Source organism: Petromyzon marinus, chromosome 1 (assembly GCF_048934315.1).
Source record: "Petromyzon marinus isolate PM22_M1 ecotype Great Lakes invasive population chromosome 1, UKy_Petmar_22M1.pri1.0, whole genome shotgun sequence".
Lineage (NCBI taxonomy): Eukaryota > Metazoa > Chordata > Hyperoartia > Petromyzontiformes > Petromyzontidae > Petromyzon > Petromyzon marinus.
In genome coordinates this window covers 23792236-23813622 of record NC_133667.1, presented here as the reverse complement: position 1 = coordinate 23813622, position 21387 = coordinate 23792236, and the positions used below count along the sequence as shown (strand labels likewise).

The window sequence follows — 21387 nt, the reverse complement described above, 5'->3', positions numbered from 1 at the left end:
TTAAATCTAGATCGAAAAGCTCGTTTCTTTAGAGCCGCTTTTTGTGTTTAGTTGTCCTCCTGCACCTCCGATAAGCACGGTTGGCTGCGTACAGTGCGAAAGAAGTTCCAACGTGCATACGTACAAACATGGAATGCTGGGCCAAAGTTGGGCAAACGTTGGCATGTGTACTGGGTTGTGTTGTGGATAGAGCACTCTCTAGTTCACAGTCCGGTCATGGGTTGACTGTTCATCATCCCTCTGGGACAAAGGAAAAACTGTAATCACGTACCACTTTGTGGGACGTCAACAGTGGGTGTCATTATGGAAAGGCTGATCCTGAACCACGTGGTATTCCCTCCTGGTTCCGCATTGCAAACAAGCATTGAGTGCCATCCCATGCCTTTTGTTGGATACCAATTTCATACGTATACTTTTGTGCTGTCTTCTGAAAGCACATTGCCCACAACTTTATATTGTAATGCGTATGAAGCCAGTTAATCAATCCCTTTGTTTGTGGTCAATTACTCTGGACCCCCCCCACCCTCCTCTGGGTTGACTGTTCCCCCTTAAATTGACTGAACGTGTTGGGTGCATCGGCCGCGCGGACACTCTCGTATGTCACCGAGCTCCTTGCCTGTGTACTTGTGTACAACAAAAGCCTAATAAAAAATGGTGGCCATCCCTACATCTTGCCCCGGGAAGGTGGGAAACCCCCCCCCCCTACAAGCCACGCCCAGTGCGTCCAAGGTGACGGTACCGATGACATCGAGGCCTTCCCATGTGTTGTTACACTCCCCAAAGTCATGTGATGCCACACATCAGGCCATCTCATCGCTCCATATCCGTGGTGTTAATCCTCTCGGGCACGATCCCTCCCCTGGGTGCCATTCCATAACCAGTCTCGTCTATCGACCATGCTTCTAGTTATGTGTCCTGCTGAGGCCTACGTTTCTAAGACAGTCGATGTAATGTGTCAGATTTGTACGTATGTTGCTTTCGGTGTATCTGGTCCACCTTTATAAATGCATTGAAAAAAATCAATATTTTCCTAGAGTGCTTATGTTGAGAACTTTTATTAAATCCCTCTTCTTATTGTCCATTTGTGATCAATGTACATGTGATTAGACACAAATTACTCCATAATTCTTCGAGTAAGTTTCGTCTCCCTTTTTGAGTAGACGAATAACACCCATAACTGAGGTAAGCCTTTTATCGGTCAATAGTTGGCATTGTAGCTAAACATCAGTAGTAAGCGCTTTTTTGATGTTGAAATCGGCTTGAATGGCCAATGAGGGGAGTAATGAAATGTTTTTTTTTCCCGACAGAGTTGTTTTGGTGACTGATGAATGGCGTTTGTGCAATGCACAACAGGGACGTTGTCAGTCTTGAGCAGGACATACTTCTGAAATTGCTTTTTCTCCGCACAGTTGAATGTTGAGAAAGAAGCGCTTTCGGAACTGTGGAGTTTTGTACCCGCTGCCCTATTCCATCATTGGGGTTCTCCTTTGCCACGGCAAACGAGCCCAGAAAGGCGAGCCAACTCTGCCCAGTACACGTTTTGTGCGTGCGCTCCTGGGAAACGAGCAACCGCATTCATTTATTCACACGTTTTCGTACACTTGTTAGGCCTGTGGTTCTCCTTGAAGATCGCGTTGTCTCGTGTCGTTGTAGTTAAGTCTACGTCAAGGTCCTGTATACGCACGCTAGCATGACAGTAATGTGCTGTGTTTAGACCTGCGGTGGTATAGAGCGCCAGGCTCACAATCACAAGGTCACGAGTTCAAAATCTCGTTGGGGATTGACCTGCCCCGATAAATTGAATGCTTCTCTACGTTTTGGAAAGTCAGCAGCGGTGAACTTTGAGACTTGCCTGTACCACGTGGAATGTGGGATTTCCATCACTATCACCAATGAATGTGAGCATCCACTCCATCGCCACGTATACAATAGGCAGGGAGACACTTTGACTTTTTGACTTTGCACACTGAATACGGCCCATAATGTAGTTTGATAGAGTGCACAAGGGGCCATGCCATATAGGAGGAGCAATATGAATAACCTGCCATCATCTGGCAGGACGTTGTGGAATGTTAAATAAACGTGGGAGATTTCCCCTTGGTTGTTTCGCAATCTCGGTCACAAGGTGGTCATACGAACCACACTGCACAAGGGCTGAGGCATAATGCACAAAGGCTCGGTGCTTTTTGTACGTGTTTCTGCGTGTTATTTGGAACTCATGGTTTTCAAGCCTCCACTGACTTTCTTTCACGATGGAGTTTTCTCATCATTTACAGATTGGAGAACCACGCACGGCATGGTATTTAGGAGCTCCTTCTGCCCGCCTTGTCAGCTGATTTAAGAATGCATCACAAATTTGCGGCACAAATTAAATTCTTATCCGCAGTCACATAGATTTTGCCTCTGTCATTATTGGTATAGCAATTTTTTTGTTTATGGTCATTTATGTTATTTACAGTGCAGCGTTTCGCTTGTTTCCAGCGGCATATGTATGAGCAAAAAATAGACATTTTAAACGTGACAGTGGGCAAGAACAATTAAACATTAGAATAATGAGCTAGACAAATATTGAATTTAGAGCATGCAGTTAAGCTTGAGACAATGTGGCACGCATGAAATATAACAATCATAAGGTGTCGTATTCATAAAGTGCAGTAATGTAATACAGAAGTGTATTTAAATGAGCATTAAGTTTCTATACGGGGACCTGACTGTCATTGAACCCTCAACACACTGGATACAGGAGGCAGCTACTCTTACTGGCAAGCCTTGAACCGAATCGACACGTGGCTATAACCATGGATATCATTGTGCCCTGCAGCATTATTAAATTATATATTTGTACAGTACATAAGGCTGGATAACAGTGCAGTAATAATGTGACACCCTTTTGTCAATCCGCTGCTGGATGAAGCCTTTCCCCGCGGGTAATGTTAACTGCCGCTGCACCACCGCTCTCCCAGGGCTGGTGAAGGTGCTGATGATGCTAACCACTGCACCACCACTCTCCCAGGGCTGGTGAAGGCGATGATGCTAACCACTGCACCACCGCTCTCCCAGGGCTGGTGAAGGCGCTGATGATGCTAACCGCTGCACCACGACTCTCCCAGGGCTTGAGAAGGCGCTGATGATGCTAACCGCTGCACCACCACTCTCCCAGGGCTGGAGAAGGCGCTGATGCTAACCGCTGCACCACCACTCTCCCAGGGCTGGAGAAGGCACTGATGATGCTTACCGCTGCACCACCACTCTCCCAGGGCTGGTGAAGGCGCTGATGCTAACCGCTGCACCACCACTCTCCCAGGGCTTGAGAAGGCGTTGATGATGCTAACCGCTGCACCACCACTCTCCCAGGGCTGGTGAAGGCGCTGATGATGCTAACCACTGCACCACCACTCTCCCAGGGCTGGAGAATGCGCTGATTCTAACCGCTGCACCACCACTCTCCCAGGGCTGGAGAAGGCGCTGATTCTAACCGCTGCACCACCACTCTCCCAGGGCTTGAGAAGGCGCTGATGCTAACCACTGCACCACCACTCTCCCAGGGCTGGTGAAGGCGCTGATGCTAACCAGTGCACCACCGCTCTCCCAGGGCTGGAGAAGGCGCTGATGATGCTAATCGCTGCACCACCGATCGTTGGCGTGTTTGGGCATGCCTGCGATCCGGCGCCGGTGGTGGATCGCTGTAATTATCGCGTGCGTGAGACGCGCGTGCCACCACCACCACCCGCAGTGGCCCGCGGTGTCCTGTGTGAAGGAAAGTCTTAGAGTGAGAGGGCTCAGCCGGTCCTCCTGTCAAGCAGTTGGAGTTTTTTTTCTCCCTCTCTCGCTTCATTTACGCCCAAATATTAAAATACCCACTTGAGAATTCTCCTTAAAATGCAACCACACAGATAGACACGGATGGGCAGGATGCACGTGCTCCGAGTTCCTCTTAACCCTCTCTTGTGTCTGAACAAAACAGAGATCGATCGGGGATGGAGATGTTAGAGATTGGTGGGTTACGCAGCTGCGGGTAAGAGGCGGTGTTGCTAAACAGTAGTTAAAAATGCGTGTACAGTTAACGTGATAACACGTACAAAGTGGAAAGCTTTAGCTGTCGAGGATCTGCAGTCAAACGATGATTTAAGAGACCTTGGGTCAATTCACAGCTAGATGAAGGCCTTCCGGCCGCTGTCGTCGGTCATGGGCGTCGTTTGACCATACTTCTCCATGCCGGTTCGTGCGGGTGGATGAAGGGGGTTGTGAGGCAGGGCTGGTTCAGACATCGCTGTCCAGGAGTCAGACACGGATGGCTGGGCCCATAGTACAGTGCGCCAACCACTATGCCACTGTTCCCCCACAGCTGCCGTCCGCTGTTATGTAGATGAAATGTGTGAGGTGGAGATTGGAGTTTTTACTTGAACAGGAACTTGATAAACTACTATACAGTGCAGTATGCGATTCCTGCACTAACTTTAAAATATAAATTGTCGGTTGAAAAAGTTATTACAATTGTATATCTTTTTTTGGAGTTTCCCCAGCTCAGAGTGCACAATAGTTTTGGTCATTAAAATGTGTTAAATTAGCTTATCTTAATGCAATTTACATAGCACCTTAATCAAGGCCCTTTACAGAGGATCAAGAACGGTACACATGAACGTTCTGGTGGAGATGAGGCGATGAAATAGATAGGAGGAAGCAGTGGGACACATCTGTGATCCGTGAATGGGGCGAAAGCAAAATCGATGGCGAACTGGTTGGTAGGCATGCAAATAGTTTCTGTGCCTAACCTCACATTTCGGACGCTACGCGGTAGCGCTTGGAATGGGCGATCACCATGTGCGAAACTCCACGTGCAGTAGGCAACGTGGACACTCGAGGGGCAGCGTAGAGAAATAAAAATCCATTCTGTAGTCCGCCGCCATTCGCCGCAACCACACCACATTGACCCATGTGGTGAAGTTTCAAGTTTATCGTCTCATTTGCATGAGTGACTAGAGAGCCATCATCCTGCCAGTAGTGGGTAATGATTGTCATGTGCAAGCACAGTCCCAATTAAGATCGTTTTCTAATTCGTCAAAATGTGCACCCTCACGCTCGTACACACTGGCCTACCACTGCAAATAATGTCAGGAGATCTGTAACATACACTGTGAGACGTACGGCGGCGCCTATTACCATGGTGATTACATCGGTGGTATTTGTCAGGGCGGCCGCTTGATTCCAAACCGTCAACCTCTGCAACAGGCTTCGAACGTGCTACCGCTGCTAGGCCATTACACGAGTTATGGCCAAATAACCCTCATCCTCCGCATGGCGTGGGGAGGCCCTCATGTAGCAGCAGTGCACTGACAAAAAAACAACGTGAACATGGCCACTACCAACCATGTGCATGTACATGGTTGGTAGTGGCCATGGTTGGTAGTGGCCATGGTTGGTAGTGGCCATGGTTGGTAGTGGCCATGGTTGGTAGTGGCCATGGTTGGTAGTGGCCATGGTTGGTAGTGGCCATGGTTGGTAGTGGCCATGGTTGGTAGTGGCCATGGTTGGTAGTGGCCATGGTTGGTAGTGGCCATGGTTGGTAGTGGCCATGGTTGGTAGTGGCCATGGTTGGTAGTGGCCATGGTTGGTAGTGGCCATGGTTGGTAGTGGCCGTGTTCACTTTTTTATTTTATTTTAAATGCTGACTCTAAAATGCAATTATAGAGCCCAGCATTGTAAGTTTATCTGGAAGGAGCCAGCAAGCTTTTTGCTGCCTCGCAAAAATGCCATTTTACAAATTAACGCTGAAAATAGGCTTTATCGTTATCGCCACAGCTGGTTTTCACGTTACGCAGTCCTCATTATACCTGAACTGTGGTAAATGACCCCGCTCGGTGGAATTAATTGCCAAGTGAGATTTATCCGCGCATTGAAAATTGGAGCCTGGGCATTCAAGGAGACACAGTAACATATCCTGCAGCCTGCACTTGTGCGGTTATGCCGCGGTGTGGCGAATTGACAATCGCTGACAGTTGCGTGTCAGCAAAATGTGTGTTACCAAATTCGTTACATCCCCGGCATATCTGGCCTTTGCTCTGTGCTGATCGTTTTATCACAACCATCCCAGCTGCAATCCACACTGGGTCAGTGAGTCATTGGAGAGAAATCCCAAAATGACCAGCCCTGTTTGCTCTGTAAGTTGAGTCAGAATCCGGAATTCAACTTAATCCTCCTGTATATGCCTGCAGACTCAGGGCGCTCTGACCATGCCAGCATTCTGCAGAGTTATTGTTACGGCTCTCTCATCTCCAGGCTCAATTAAGCTACACCTGCCAAATAAATGTACTGCAGGAACATTGCTTCGGCATGAGCTCTGGGTAATTCAACACACTGGGCTAGGGTGACATCCCTGGATTGCGGCATCTGTCACCGGTCACACCCCTTTGGCAGCTTGTGTGCGATATAATAGGATTTCCCCTGGGATAATGCCAAGTCCGGCTGAGCTTTAGCTACATGTCATGGTCAGATTGAACCTGACGCTGTCCCACTTTCATGCTGCGACAACGACTCCACAGATGGAAGCCCTACTGCATCTTGGGGAGCAATTGCCGTAATTAAGGAGATCTCTTCGTTGGCCAGTGTCATTGACATGTCCTCCAAATCAATGTCAAGTTTCTGCTGACCTGGACTAATAGTTGTGCATTATAATGCACTGCACACAGATCGAATACTCTTTCCAGTTCAATTGGAGTACTGTACGGTATATATGTTTTTAAATCGCAGTTGCTGGGCACAGGTCCAAAGAATCAGAAGCAGGAAGAGCCATGTTTTGCCCTGCAGTGTGATGGTTGAACACAGAATGGATGAGACAGAACAGTCAGTCTGGTAGGCCGAGTCCTCGGCATGGCTGGAGGAATTTATGGCCGAGTGGCGAGATAAACACAACTCATAAACAGAAGGTTGCAAGTTGAAATCCTGGTCAGGAACCCATTCAGCCCATCATGAATGTGGAATTAATCAGTTAAGTTCCACTTTGTGTAGGAAGTCAAGAGGGGTCATCCAGTGGTTAGACTGAACTCTGCCAGAGTACTTTGGAATTCCCACCTCTGGCTCGGGGGCTGCCTATAGCTGGAGTGGCACCCCAATAATTTGTCGTGCTAGGAGACTCTTTTACTTAAAACATATTTCCGTGATGGTTCCAGTACCTTAAGGCATCGTCGATCCTGGTATTGTGTTGTGGGTATGTACAGGGTGTGTTAAAATGATTGACCAAATTTCAAAGCAGTATATTTCACGATGGCAACATGTTCGAATTACACAAAAAATTACAAACGGTTTAATGAGTTATCAAGTTTTACTAACCATTTTATAAATGCTCTTATGTGCCCTCCACCTGCTGTACGGACAACATCGAGACGATAGTTGAATTTGTCCCAAACGCCTCTCAAAGGGTCTTTTTCCACTGTTTTTGAGGTCATCCAGATTAGTCGCTAATGGCGGCACAAAAACACGGTCTTTGACATATCCCCACAAGAAAAAGTCGCAGGGTGCGGTGATGATTGGGGATCTTGGGGGCCAAGAGTGTAGCGCCAAGTCTTGGAGTTCCGTGCGACCTATCCAACGTTGAGGCAGCGTTGTCTTGCGAATGACTTAGGCTAGGGGCTGTTTGTGCGCTGGGAGAGGCATCTGGCGGTAATCATTTGAAACTCTATGCCCCGCCCTCTCTCTATGCCCCGCCCTCTCTCTATGCCCCGTCCTCTCTATGCCCCGCCCTTTCAAGTGGTAAGAGTTTCATTCATGGGTGGTTCGTGGTTGCAGAGATATAGCGATTTCAAATCGGGTCCATGTATTTAAAACACCCTGTATTACTGCTTGGTGGCTTGGGGAGAGGCCTTCGTCCAGCAGTAGGATAGCTCATGGCTGATGATATTGCCGTGAGTGATTATCCAGCTGGAATGGTGGTGCATGCTTCTGTGCTCCAGAAATGTTGAAGGAAGGGGCAGGCGGCCTGCGAATTGTTCAGGAGATGGCCGTACACCCGGAGCCCATCTGTGCTGAGCTTTGGTTATTGTCCCCTCATATGTGTGGGTTTTCCCTTACACGTAAAACAACTCCTGAATGGAATTGACCAAACTTCCCATTTGTTGGAGCTGTGTGGCCCTGTCTCTCAGCACAACAATTGCGTACTCCGCTAACGCATTAACACAGCAGCTCTCTTACATGCACAGAAATAGAATACGTCACACAATATGCCTCCTTCACATACCTGTCCTGCCATATAAAAACCCAACAGTATTTTTTACACATACCATCAACCACACAGCCTTCTGGAATTGCATAATTTCAGCAGCTTTGGTTTAATATAAGCAAACGTTGGACTGGTTTTGACACTCAGTGTCTCATCAGGCTTGCTTGAACCAATGCTGGTGAATGCTGTGTATTTTAGAACATGCTGTATTTTTTTAAATTCATGACTGGCTCTAAGGCTTCAGATGTCTCTTTACCTTCCCCTTGAGAAGAAGATGATGTTTCAACCTTTTTCATACATGAAAGTAGATGCTGCTATGGTGTAATGTTACCACACGTCACTTGCAATCCAGGGGGCATAATTAAGTTAAAATGGTTCAGTTACTTAAATCCCTATACAGTGAGGGAAAAAAGTATTTGATCCCCTGCTGATTTTGTACGTTTGCCCACTATCAAAGAAATGATCAGTCCATAATTTTAATGGTAGGTTTATTTGAACAGTGAAAGACAGAATAACAACAACAAAAACCAGAAAAACGCATGTCAAAAATGTTATCAATTGATTTGCATTTTAATGAGGGAAATAAGTATTTGACCCCCTCTCAATCGGAAAGATTTCTGGCTCCCAGGTGTCTTTTATACAGGTAACGAGCTGAGATTAGGAGCACACTCTTAAAGGGAGTGCTCCTAATCTCAGCTTGTTACCTGTATAAAAGGCACCTGTCCACAGAAGCAATCAATCAGATTCCAAGCTCTCCACCATGGCCAAGACCATAGAGCTCTCCAAGGATGTCAGGGACAAGATTGTAGACCTACACAAGGCTGGAATGGGCTACAAGACCATTGCCAAGCAGCTTGGTGAGAAGGTGACAACAGTTGGTGCGATTATTCGCAAATGGAAGAAACACAAAAGAACTGTCAATCTCCCTCGGCCTGGGGCTCCGTGCAAGATCTCACCTCGTGGAGTTGCAATGATCATGAGAACGGTGAGGAATTAGCCCAGAACTACACGGTAGGATCTTGTCAATGATCTCAAGGCAGCTGGGACCATAGTCACCAAGAAAACAATTGGTAACACACTACGCCGTGAAGGACTGAAATCCTGCAGCGCCCGCAAGGTCCCCCTGCTCAAGAAAGCACATCTACATGCCCGTCTGAAGTTTGCCAATGAACATCTGAATGATTCAGAGGACAACTGGGTGAAAGTGTTGTGGTCAGATGAGACCAAAATGGAGCTCTTTGGCATCAACTCAACTCGCCATGTTTGGAGGAGGAGGAGTGCTGCCTATGACCCCAAGAACACTATCCCCACCGTCAAACATGGATGTGGAAACATTATGCTTTGGGGGTGTTTTTCTGCTAAGGGGACAGGACAACTTCACCGCATCAAAGGGACGATGGACGGGGCCATGTACCGTCAAATCTTGGATGAGAACTTCCTTCCCTCAGCCAGGGCATTGAAAATGGGTCGTGGATGGGTATTCCAGCATGACAATGACCCAAAACACACGGCCAAGGCAACAAAGGAGTGGCTCAAGAAGAAGAAGCACATTAAGGTCCTGGAGTGGCCTAGCCAGTTTCCAGACCTTATTCCCATAGAAAATCTGTGGAGGGAGCTGAAGGTTCGAGTTGCCAAACGTCAGCCTCGAACCCTTAATGACTTGGGGAAGATCTGCAAAGAGGAGTGAGACAAAATCCCTCCTGAGATGTGTGCAAACCTGGTAGCCAACTACAAGAAACGTCTGACCTCTGTGATTGCCAACAAGGGTTTTGCCACCAATTACTAAGTCATGTTTTGCAGAGGGGTCAAATACGTATTTGCCTCATTAAAATGCAAATCAATTTATAACATTTTTGACATGCGTTTTTCCGGACTTTTTTATTGTTATTCTGTCTCTCACTGTTCAAATAAACCTACCATTATAATTATAGACTGATCATTTCTCTGTCAGTGGGCAAACGTACAAAATCAGCAGGGGATCAAATACTTTTTTCCCTTACTGTACCTCTGTCCACCCAGCAATATAACAAATGGGTAAACCACATTTGGTCGCGTGGTGGGGTAAAGTGTGGGTACACCCACCTCTGCCAAGACGTTTGACCAACATACTCTCGAGAGCGCCTTCTAGTGAAGGCTCTTCTGCCGGCAGTGGCGTGAGCGAGAAATTGCAGGCCTGGACCTTTCACCCTTTTTCAGTGCATAAAAGAATTTGTTTGGTTCTGGCACACGGCTATGGAAAAAGAGAGTTCATTCTAGCCTTGGGAATCACTATGGGTGACGTAGAAAAAAACACGAATGCAACAGAATCTTGGATAAAAAACTGGGAGGGTTATTTCGGGCTCGTGGCTATTCAGCTGGAACGCACGCGACGTGAAAACCCAACGGCAGAACTTACACCGCTGCCGCCGATTTTTTTTTAATTTACGGAATTTCGGACTCGGTGTAGGATTCAAGCGGGACAATCCACTCATTCCGGTGCACCATAAGGCCTTCAACACAGCGGGGGGGGGGGGCTTTGATGTGTTTGAACATTTCAAATAAATTAATTCGCCAACCAGAGTGTGGGTTGGGCAGCGGTGGCAAAAAATAAAACATTGGCAGAGCCAGCGTTTGAAATAAAGCATCGACTTAGGCAGCACTGCAGCAGTAGGGCACGCGATTCTTCACACGCAGAGCGTGCGAGTCCTCATTGTGTCGCGACGAAATGAGGGATTTTTGGTTTTCACCGTCCGCACTCCTCCTGACACTCGGACGTTTACGTGGAGGGCACGGAGTCCACGGGGGTGGAAGGGGCACGGGTAGGGGGGAGGGACAAACCCTCGGTGGCTTTTCACGCCCACTGCACACGGGTCCTGAGCCATCACCACGAGCGGACAACCTCGGCTCCTAATGTGGTCACTGCACCTGTCAGCTCTCTCCGCCTGCCCTGCGGCCACCCCCGTCGTCACATCAATAACCCTCCCTCGCCCACCCACCCACCACCCCATGGCTGCTTGTTATGCCAGCAATAAGTTCCGCCATAATAGAGGGGTTTTTTGGGGGTTAGATCGCGTAAATATATAAATGTGTCGTTAAAACCCGCCACCACCCGACACAGCCAACTAGTAATGGTTGACACCGTAAACAGAACGTGACAATTTGTCACTAGTACAGCCACACCGGTGTGTTGGAGAGCCAAGCCACAATCTGAGTACGTTTTGCCAGTAATTACAACTAGCCTCACCAGGCGTAAATTCCCCGGTTGTTTATGCTGATGTTAGAAGTGCAGCAGTGTGCCGTCCTGGAGATTAAACATCTTTCTCACGAGGCCCCGAGCACTTGGGAGATGAATTAACATCGTCACGCAAGGAAGTCGATTAAATTGATTGCAATGCACATATGGTGCCTTGCTGCATAACCACATGTGTTCGGGTGTGAGGCGCAGGATTTGTATGGGGAGTGAGGAATGAGGGGTGGGGAGAGAGAGGGGGGGGGGGTGCAACCTCTGGATATTTTTTTCTCTTAGAGTTTGGTGTTTGCACTGGTCATGTGCTTTGGAGAAACCTTGCTATTTTAGATTTTATGAGAAGCACACAGTTTATGGATCATGAATTTCTTCTGTCGCTCATCCTAAAGCAATAATTCTGGTATACTGCCTGCCGGTCACGCCCTCAGTCATTCCTCTCTTCTCGCAATCCTCATTAGAATTCTGTCTCTTTGTCTTCTTGATGGCCTTCCCCTCTGTCCTGTGCCTCTCAGCTTATACTCCTCGATGACTCAACGAGGCATATTTTGATCTGCTATTGTTAGACATTAGCCCAACTGCTTCGGTCTCCTTGTCACCAGTTGTCACTGTTTAATTTGAGATCAAGTCATCCCCACGTTTGCTCCGGAAATACTCGTGCGGACTCGAGTTAGCCATGGCTAATCATGCGTTTCACACATCATCCACGTGCAGGTTTTCCAAAATATTAATTCGAATTTCATCGTCGTGCCCCTGTCGTGAGAGGCATCGGATGCCCGTCCGGTTTAAATTGGTCTTTACCAGTAGCTTACGGCCAGCATCATTCACGGGTGGTACAATGCACGGCTCGTTAAAAATCACAGGCCCTCTGATGAGGTCATCGCTGTGAAACACGAAGCTCCGTGAGTGCCACAGATCCGCCCCTCGACCTCTCCCGCCGTCCGCCGATTCCAACCTCTCGCCCTCCGCTGCGAGCAACGTAGCGGAGCCAGCAGAAAACCTTACCTCTGAATGTGGCTACCGAGGGTCCACACACGCTGTGTTATATAACTCGGCTCAAGCTCGGCGTGACTGTATCGCAGTTCGACCATTGAGATACGTTGACGCAGCTTAAGATTTGCTTTCCTTAATATGTTCAGACTCCGTATTTGCTCGCCACGAGATGACTTTAGATGAGGGCTTCAGGAGAGAGTTCGTGTAGTTCTTGCTATTCCTCCTCCGTTGAAGGAATACAGACTGCAGTTACTAATGAAGACATTGGCATAATCTACCAAAAAAAGGAATGCTTGACGTCAAGTGTACTTATCCCATGGTGTTTATTGATGCGGATGGTGCTGCTCCAATACGGATAATGGTGTAAGGAATGCTTATACTAATACAGTTTATTATGCTGGAAAGACTCGATGGAGTCCAAAACATTTGTTTTGCCTCAATATATTAATACCGTACTGGGCATGCCACAGACTGATGACGTACAGCACACGTCTGCATATACAACACGGTGATCCGTTCATAGCCACCCCGCTGATTTCTAATGCCCCCTGTGCTTTTTTTCTCCTCGACTGGTGATTGCATGTGGTAAAAGCGATGGGTTTTCATATATTCAAGAGGAGAGGTGTGAAAAGAGACGACACGTAGAGCCTTTGAGATAAAGCATGTCTTCCCCAATTATCCCCGTGGGGTTTTACCTTTGCACAGATTTCATGGAGGTATGAAGCAATAAGGCCGGTGTGCTCATGAGCTTAAAAACACACATTTCGTGATGTATACCGATGTGTACGGCAATCGTGAAAATGCCCAATTGCGTGCAACAGAAGGCAAATGTGCAGTGACACGACCGCGTTCCTTCACGCAGCGCGTGCGCGCAATAAACAACTCCCTCCTTCCTTCCCAACGCCGATGTCAATCCACAGTCAAGGGAAAAACCTTCACACTGTACAGGGTGAATGTTCTCTGAATTACGAGTCAATACGGAACGACTCACACCCCCCCCCCCCCCCCCAAACATGTCACAAATCTGGTCTCGGGAGGGGGGGGGGAGTGGATAGGGGGGGGTGTGGATGAGGGGGGGGTGGTATTTTGTCCCATCAAACACTCCACCTTCACAACTCCCAATTTGTGATGGGGCAGTTGTGGAGAGATTGGAGAGTTTCCCATACCTGGGCAGTGTGCTCATGACCGGCTCCAGTTTAACAGCAGAGGTCTCACTCCGAATTAGTCCAGCAATATCTTTTCAACGGCTGCGTAACGCTGTGTGGAAGCTACCTGGTCTGTCGCTCCACATGAAGCTTTGGGTGTTCTCGGCCACGGTCATGCCCTCCCTTCTCGAAGCTTGCGAAACGTGGACCCCCCCAAATGGAACATCTTCGCCCCGTTAGAAACATTTAGGCTGGCCTGTCTACGATCCATCCTGGGTGTAACCAGGCTGGATTGTGTGAGGAGCTAACAAATCATTAAAAGATCTGGACAAAGTCCCATCGGTGAGCTCCTCCGGCAGGCAAGGCTGCGTTGGCTGAGTCATGTAGCCCGCATGCCCAGCCACCGCATGCCCAGCCACCGCATGCCCAGCCACCGCATGCCCAGCCACCGCATGCCCAGCCACCGCATGCCCAGCCACCGCATGCCCAGCCACCGCATGCCCAGCCACCGCATGCCCAGCCACCGCATGCCCAAACAGATTTTGTTAGGCCTGATAGAGGGGGCTAAACGGGCGTTACACGGGCTAGAGAAGAGATGGAGTGATGTGCTACAAGAGGCTGAGTAGACTTGCCGATGACCGGTACCAGCGGTGTCAAGATCGGCCTCTGTAGAGGAGGCTCGTGAAGGACGCTGCTACTGGGAAGTTGGAGACAGTCGCCCTCCAGCAACAACGGAGGGCAGAGGAGCGACGCTCACAACAACGACCAGAGCGCCGGGCGGCTAAAATACAGCAAGTTGGCACAGTAGAGGGCACAGGTGGTGCATCGGCCAGTCATCTCAGTCGACCCATGGCACCTGGGTCTGTCCCGGGACCTCCTGTCAGCGGACGTTCGACACTTCACGTGGCCTTAACATGCACGTAGCCTGGCACAAGCGCCGTGGTGACGTTACCGCGACATAGTGGCGAATGGCGGTTGTTGTTGTGTGGGTGGGTGGAGGGGTGTTTGGATGCATGTGGGTGGTGAGTGGGGTGTGGGTGGTGAGTGGGGTGTGGGTGGTGGGTGGTGAGTGGGGTGTGGCTGGTGAGTGGGGTATGTGTGTGGGTGGCAGGGTGCGTGAAGGAAAAGTTCGTTCGTGATAATCCAGGGAGAGCGTTCTCGGTCTAGAAACCCTTCGCCGCATTCCGGAATTCCGCGCTGCGATGCGAACACCGCGCACGGCAGTAGCAGCAGCGCGATGGAGCCCGAGGGAGCCCGAGGGAGCATCCGTCACCCCCGGAGCGGGGTACAGTGCGGTGCAGACAGAGCCCGACAGGAAAAGCGATCATTACCAACACAATGCTATAGACGCCGTTTGCTGCATTTCCACGCCTCAGCCATCCCTCCGAAAGGCGTGTTGGGGAAGGCCCTCCGTGTAGCAGTGCACTGACAGAGCAAGCTGTTGCGTGTACGTTGGTCGGTGTAGTTGGCCGTGTTAAACTTTTTGGTTTATTATCAGAGTGCTGACTCCGCAGTGCGGAGCAGGCAGGGCCCGACAGGAAAAGCGATCATTCCCGACACAATGCTTATCGCATTCCGTGGCCATTTAACTTCACTCGGAAGCAAACGCAGAGGGCCAAATCACACTCGGCATGCCGAATGCACACCCTTCGAAAATGGATCTGCCCCTGCCACTGTTTCTACGGTCAAATGAAAGTGCTTCACGTCTTGAATTTCACACGCGGCACGACGTCGGTGCGCAGGTTTTTGGCGGTGGTGCTTCCCGACGTGATTCGGGGGTTGTGCAACCTGAAAACACATTCCTCGAGCCACGGCTTGTCAATGGACGTGTCGACACTCCTTCGGCACTGCAGCAGAGCATTTGACTCGCAAGTTCAGAGCAGGGGCACATGGGTCGGCTCGAACTGTCATTCCCTCTAGGTCAATGAAATGAGTTACAGTACCCACTTCATGGTGAATCAGCGTTGGTTATCCTACAGGGAGAGAGGGAGGCTCATGCCAGCCACAGGAATTTCGAATTTCCGCCACTGTTTCGATGCTTGGTGGCTCGGCAGGTCGCGCGTGATGCGCTAGCAGTGCGGGTACTCCGACCTCTTCCGAGATGTGTGGTCATTGTGGAAGAATAGGTGAAAAAGTCGTTCTCTAGAGCTCGTCGTAGCAGTGGAGGCAATTCCACCGGCAGTACCACGAGCAAGCAAATGCAAGGCTGCACCTTTTTTTTCAGGGCCACCGGGTGGAGATAATATAATAATATAATATATGTTGTATGTATGTTGAACTTCTTTGTATGTAGAGCTTTTTTCGCACCGTACATAACCAACCGTGCAAATCGGAGTTGCTGGGGAAGGACTGCAAACTAAACTCAAAAGCCAGTTCTAAAGAAATTCGTTTTCAATCTAGATGATTTAAAAGTGCGTCGCTCCAGTGGCTTCCTAATCTGGGAAGGAGGAGCAGTTCCAGACGGCTGCAGAAACGCATCTGAAAGCGCGTGATGCGGTGACCGTCTTTGTTCGATGGTTCACCAAAAGCCGCTGCTAGGATGACCGGAGTTCACGTGATGGTTTATTCTCTGAGACGAGGTCAGCATGGTATTGTGGTTAATTTGTGGCCTTATAAGAGATAAACACACCACATCGACACTCATTTGAGCATGCAGACACGCTGACCCCGAGTGCTTCGTATGAATTCGCTGACACATTTGTGCTGCTCTATGTCTACACAATAACATGTTGCACAAAATACAAATTAATCATATGCGTCGTTGTGGAGAAGATAAGTATACAAATAAAAAAAAGGTGACTCCGACTGATTTTCTCCACTACGATGCTCACCATTATTTTGTGTTACGTACCAGTATGTGGCGTCGAACTGGGACCCGTATCTAACAGAGAGGGTCCTTGCCAATAAACATCTGACATTCACCAGCATTACTTCAAGCAAGCCCGACTCTGCTGACGAGACACTAAATGTTCAAACCGGACCAGAGTTATGCTTGTATTTGACCAACGCAGCTAAAATTACACACCCCCGCAAGGCCGCGTGGCCGATGTCACGTGTAAGCACACACGTCAGCTTATTTACTTTTGTTAACAACAACAATAAACAACTTGTGATCGGCACGGTTGTCATCGTTATTTTCCACAGCCCATGGCCCAGTGGCTGAGGCTGCGTCCTGCCGACGCCGACAAGTTTCCAGAGAGCTGCTGGAAGCTGCTCTTCTACCTGGCCATCTGGCTGTACGCGGCACACCTGCTCGTCAAGGAGGAGTACCCCTTCTACCACAACCCGGCGGCCGTCTTCTACGGTGAGTGCCCACGGCACAGGGCGACGATGCGCCCACCACCACCACCACCACCCCCCACCGTACACTGGCGGAGCCAGTTGGGAGGGGGGGATTGGGTTGCACGTGCCCCCCAAATGATCCGATCGAAATTAGGGATTTCGAACGGATCATTGGGGTTTTTTAGTAATAGATCGGTATTTTGCGACCCCCACTGCCACTGTGTCGCATATTATTATGTGCCAGGGACTCTATGAGATGATAGGACAATAGTCTGAGTCCATAATTGGCAATAAGTAACGGCAAAGCAGTTATAAGTGACTCACAGAATTGTGCGCAGTTGCGTACACAGTACACGACTTCCCTGAAGACATCAACACCTTCAGCGAGCGCGATGCCGATCACACAACGCGGTTCGAATTCGACCCTCGATCGACGGCTGCGCCATCGCGGCGCACGCGTCGAATAAAAAGCAAGGGACAAGTCCTTACTTACAAACAACTCCTTACTAACAACTCCTTACTAACAACTCCTTACTTACAAACAACTCCAAATCATTTTTCATTACTGGAGGGGTTGCTCCCCCCTACCTGAAAATCCTGGCTCCGCCATTGACGGCAGGAGACGCGGCAACGCGACGCACGACAGGACGCGGGGGCCCAGGGTCACGTTGCGCTCGCTAACCCGGTTCACGCTGGCAGGTGCGAGTTGGTGAAGGCTGGGGAGCGTAGATGTGGAACGCAGAGGTGCAGTCCAACAATAGGGTCTGGCTGCTGCACTGTGGATTGTCGCTACGTGGCCCTGCTTACCTGTAGCACCTGTTATGCACAGCGGTCATCCGTTTCAGTGCTGTTGGGGCTCTAATCCTGCTTAGCTTTTGGGATCTGATGCGATGAGAGATTCTGAAATGATTTGGTCATTGTGAATAATTATAATGAAGTGCTTGATCCAGCTAAGACTCTCCGAGTCGAAATTCTTTTTGCGAGGACAGTTCGCTCATGACGTATACGTTGAATGTCTCTCTTAGAGTTAATGATTTACAATGTATACAAATTATACCCTGATGTAACTTGAGGCTGATATAATAAACGAAACAGGACAAATGCCCGGCGCAAATGAGACGGTTCCAACGTCTAAAATAAGACTTAAAAAAAGATTATGTACAGTACGTTGAACTTCTTTCGCACCATACGTAGCCAACCGTGCTTATCCGATGTACGGGGGGAGGACAACAAACTAAACACAAATCATGTCGCCGAATGGTGACAATTCATGAAATCTCTGGGAGTGGAGGGGTTAACCATCACATGCATGTTGTTGCTTGTGGTGGTGGAGCAAAGCTGCCACCCTCCACCCCCCCCCCCCCCCCGTGGGGAGTGGTGGTGTAGCGGTTAGCGCTCTGCGTCAAAAACCCGGCAACCCGAAGTTCGATTGCCGCTCTCGGTCAACACCAGTGACAAATATCTGCACCGGTCCTGGGCTTCTCCTAGGTCGACTCAGTCTCTAATAGGTACCTGGTGCAGTGTTTAAACATCATTCCCGGGGAGACATAGGCAGTCGGGCGTGGTTGCTGGCCACCCACCCCCTCGTGTGCCATGCCGGCCGACATAGGTGCTTGCCAACAGCACTTGCCCCGATAGTCTGTGAAAGGCCACACGGGAGTCTTTGTCTTTGTCTCTGCACAGCGCCAACCCAGGGACGCAATAATATTCCTATCGCATCATTCATCATTGGGTGCATTCGATTAACAAAAAAATAGCTCATACAAATTGACTTCTCTGGCCTGGCCCTGCTTGAGCGTGGAGCATTGTGCTGTTCTGCAGAGATATGCTCGGCAATAACCGACGTTCTAGAAATGAATTCGAGCGTGGAGCTTTGCCAAAAGGAAGGGAGGGAGATGTTGGAGGGGTTGCGGTGGTGCGGTGGAGTAGGGTGAAGGCAGCGAGAGAGGAGGTGGGGGCTGGGTAGCGGCAAAACCAACATTTCCATGGAGATGGAATGCTCTCCAGCTTATTGCTAACAGCTGTTTGTCCTCATAATGTCCTGCATTTTCTTTGCATATCATGTCCAACCATGGAAGCAAGTCCTAATGCCCTTTGTTGGCTAAGTCGAGCTCTATATTATACTCCCTATTTGCAGTCTTTAGCAAGACGCAAAAGATGTGTTCACAAACAGCAGGATGGTGTGACTCCCATCATGCCTTGCTTAGATGTCACGTGACCAACACGCTTAATGTGCAATGCTCTCAGCCTTGTTAAGACCACCAACACAAATTAATTCCGAGTTGGGCTGGAGTTTGGAAAGGGATTATTTTATGTTGTTCATTCAAAATCAAATGTATATGTCTCCCTGAGGAAATGGAAATTTGGGGCATTACTCTTTTTCATTGGCAGCTTTTAGGAAGAGACGGAAATTCCACGTTTTTTTCACTTGGACCACTCTCTGCAGGATGACAGCTGTTGAATTTTGCACACTGAAAGTGGTATCTATTTTGTCGACCTCGGTGGGACGAGAGGCTGAGTGAATCTTACAAACCCAGTTTGTGAACTCGCAGCCAGTCAAGAATCAAGCGATCTCGTGATGGGGAGGGGGTGCATATGGTGGTAATCACGTGTGTGCCTCTGAGTGACAGATGAAACGCAAAGACATAATAATAACCATCCGTCCTGAAGTATGCACGGGTAGGTTGGCATTTATGCCCCTTTAAAACCCTCACGCGTTTCATTGTGTCTGTGCACCGCCGCGGTGGCGGGTTGTGCAATTTGCCCGTGGGCACTGACATGGCTCTCCCATGGGTTTTTGGGGGTTTATTTTTTATTACACTATTCCCTCGTTACTCACCAGGGATACGTTCCGGAGATGCTCGTGAATATCAAATTTCGCGGTTAATGATATTAGCCTACGAATATCATACGCGTAAGGTCTGCAGATGCTTCTAAAGCTTCCAGAAGTTCTATCTCTCTCATCACTTTATCTCTCATCACTTTATCTCATCGCTTTCTCGCATCGCGTTGTCTCTCATCACTTAATGTCATCGCGGACAGCCCAAATCGTGGATAGCAAGTTCGTTAATAACGACGGAATACTGTAAACTTGTTTACCCACGAAAGCCTCACCGAGTCTCATGACTCTCTCACACGAGGGCCCTGCTAAGCTTTCGCAGTAGGGGGCAATGATTTCAAGGTTTCATCCTCAGTTGAGTAATTTGCGGGTAATTTTTTGACGTCGGCACACAATGGCCCATACTTGGGAACGACATCACACGATCTGTAACGTCCACTTTGAAGCAGACGGCACATGGTATTTTCATGGACAATACACCCGCAGTATTAACCAAGGCGGCCGCTGGAGGTGAACCATGAACCTCTGCAACGAGCTGCGAACGCACTCCCGCCCGGCTATGTCACTAGGTTGTGAGCCTTGGGTTGCAATCTCTGAGTAACAAAAACACGGAAATTTCCCGGGACTGCTATCTCAAAAAGAGGACGATACTGGGAAAACCAGGACAGGTTGCAACCTTCGTTGTACAGCTATACTGTGTATCAAACTTCATGCCAAACAACGTACGGTACAAGGTGAAAACACAGCCAAGAACTGTACATCACCAACCACGTAAACCCAACAGTGCGAAAACATGGCTGTACGCATTTGTCCCGTATATTTCTCCACGGTGTAGGGGTTCTGGTGGTGTTGTTGTTGTTTTATTGGGCGCGCCTCCTGCACGGAGGGAAGCTGTGGGGACTTGGAGAGCCACCGGTGAAGTGGAGGCTGAGAGCTGTCCTGTGTGGGTGGGCGGGTGGCACATGACGAACACGAGCCGTGGTCATGCTGCGAATCTCCCGGTGCCAAGCGGACGAGCTCCAGCGCTGCCCTTGAATTTGAGAGCAGTCGCCGATAATACCACCGCATGGTTGCGTCCCTGGCATTTTGTTCAAAAGTGGACTTGGACAACGCAACTGTTGAACTCGAATATGAATAACACCGATTATGTATTCGCTCAGTAATTCCACTCCGGGCTGGTGGAGCTGGTAGAGTGAGCGGCTCACGGTCGGAAGGTTAGACGAGTTCAAAATCCAGTCGAGGGGTAGCTCGACCTTTCATTGTTTTTCGGTCAATAAAATGGATACCAGTGTGTGGAAAGTCAACAGTGGCTGTCTTTCATTGAAATGTGGAATGATGTACACATGTATGTTGAACTTCTTTCGCACTATACTTAGCCAATTGTGCTAATTATCACCACTGGCTCAGGACTGACGATGCTTCGTTTTTCCCTTGAGCGGGGCGGCACTTTGTGACTCACCGAAGCCTCACTGAGTCTCAAGTCCTTTTCAAGAGGGCCCTGCTTCGATTTGTTTGGCGAGTTCCTTTTGGCTATTTCTGCATGTGGGAGGAAACTGGAGTGCCTCCAAACACTCCTGAATACGAGGGGAGAATACTAAAACACTCGGCGCCAATATGTCAACAAGCTACCGTTAATTATGGACACAACTGCTGCCCCTGGCAAAGTGGGTTTTTCTCTCAAGCACACGATCTC

At 49.1% G+C, this 21387-nt stretch overlaps 1 protein-coding gene across 1 annotated transcript in view; it reads left to right on the top strand.

The window, feature by feature from the left end:
• LOC116938518 (ceramide synthase 1-like) overlaps positions 1–21387 on the top strand; it is a 61257-nt gene that overhangs the window by 21415 nt on the left and 18455 nt on the right. The window contains exon 2 of the mRNA XM_032945675.2: positions 16718–16877. Coding sequence (XP_032801566.1) covers positions 16718–16877 — 160 coding nt within the window. The remainder of the gene's footprint in view (positions 1–16717; positions 16878–21387) is intronic.